The sequence below is a fragment of the Gavialis gangeticus genome, unplaced genomic scaffold, assembly GCF_001723915.1.
Source record: "Gavialis gangeticus isolate Ggan-Ray unplaced genomic scaffold, GavGan_comp1, whole genome shotgun sequence".
NCBI lineage: Eukaryota > Metazoa > Chordata > Crocodylia > Gavialidae > Gavialis > Gavialis gangeticus.
Genome location: NW_017728996.1, coordinates 1,374,964 through 1,375,524, shown reverse-complemented (window position 1 = coordinate 1,375,524; position 561 = coordinate 1,374,964). Strand labels below are relative to the sequence as shown.

Here is a 561-nt window from a genome sequence, read left to right as displayed (position 1 = left end):
AGTCTTGTACGCTTAATTCTAAATATTCTGCATGGAAAACGATACTCATGTTGGTTTTGCAATGACAAGCATAAACAGAATTGAGAGATGACCAAAAGAACATTTATTTCATGTTAAGGCAATTTTGAAAGCTAACATTAGTGAGGCTGTACACAAATTCAACAAGTAAATTCAGCGTGAATTTCACTTTAAATTGGATGGAGATAAGGCCCAAGCTCACCTTGGACGTCTTCTTCTCCACCATCACCATCCTCTTCCTCATTGTAAGCCAGTTCAGCCTGCTTGTCTGCCTCATACTCACCCACGTTACCATCATCCCCATTATAATCCGCCAGTTTAGAGCCATGCTGCGGATCAACAGGGGATTCATTCTCATCAAAGAATCGGCCTGTGAAGTAGGCAAAGGATTAAGTCAGAAGCAAAGAGGAAAGAAAAGAAAGAATGGATTCTAAATGAAAGGAGACCTGCAGGTTCAAATCTTCAGTCCTTGTAGCCATGGCAGTTGTGGAAAATCAATGTTTTATTAAATACTTTCGGGGGGGGGGGGGGGGGGGGAAAAAA

The 561-nt window shown here is 41.5% G+C and overlaps 1 protein-coding gene across 6 annotated transcripts in view; it reads right to left on the bottom strand.

The window, feature by feature from the left end:
• The window catches only part of CASC4 (cancer susceptibility candidate 4), a 45,706-nt gene that overhangs the window by 12,693 nt on the left and 32,452 nt on the right, over nt 1-561 (bottom strand). For 4 of the 6 annotated variants that reach the window (XM_019503882.1, XM_019503881.1, XM_019503884.1 and 1 more), the window contains exon 9: nt 221-388. The exons of the other annotated variants lie outside the window; for them this stretch is intronic. In XM_019503882.1, the coding sequence (XP_019359427.1) occupies nt 221-388 (168 nt within the window). The remainder of the gene's footprint in view (nt 1-220; nt 389-561) is intronic. 6 annotated transcript variants of the gene reach the window in all.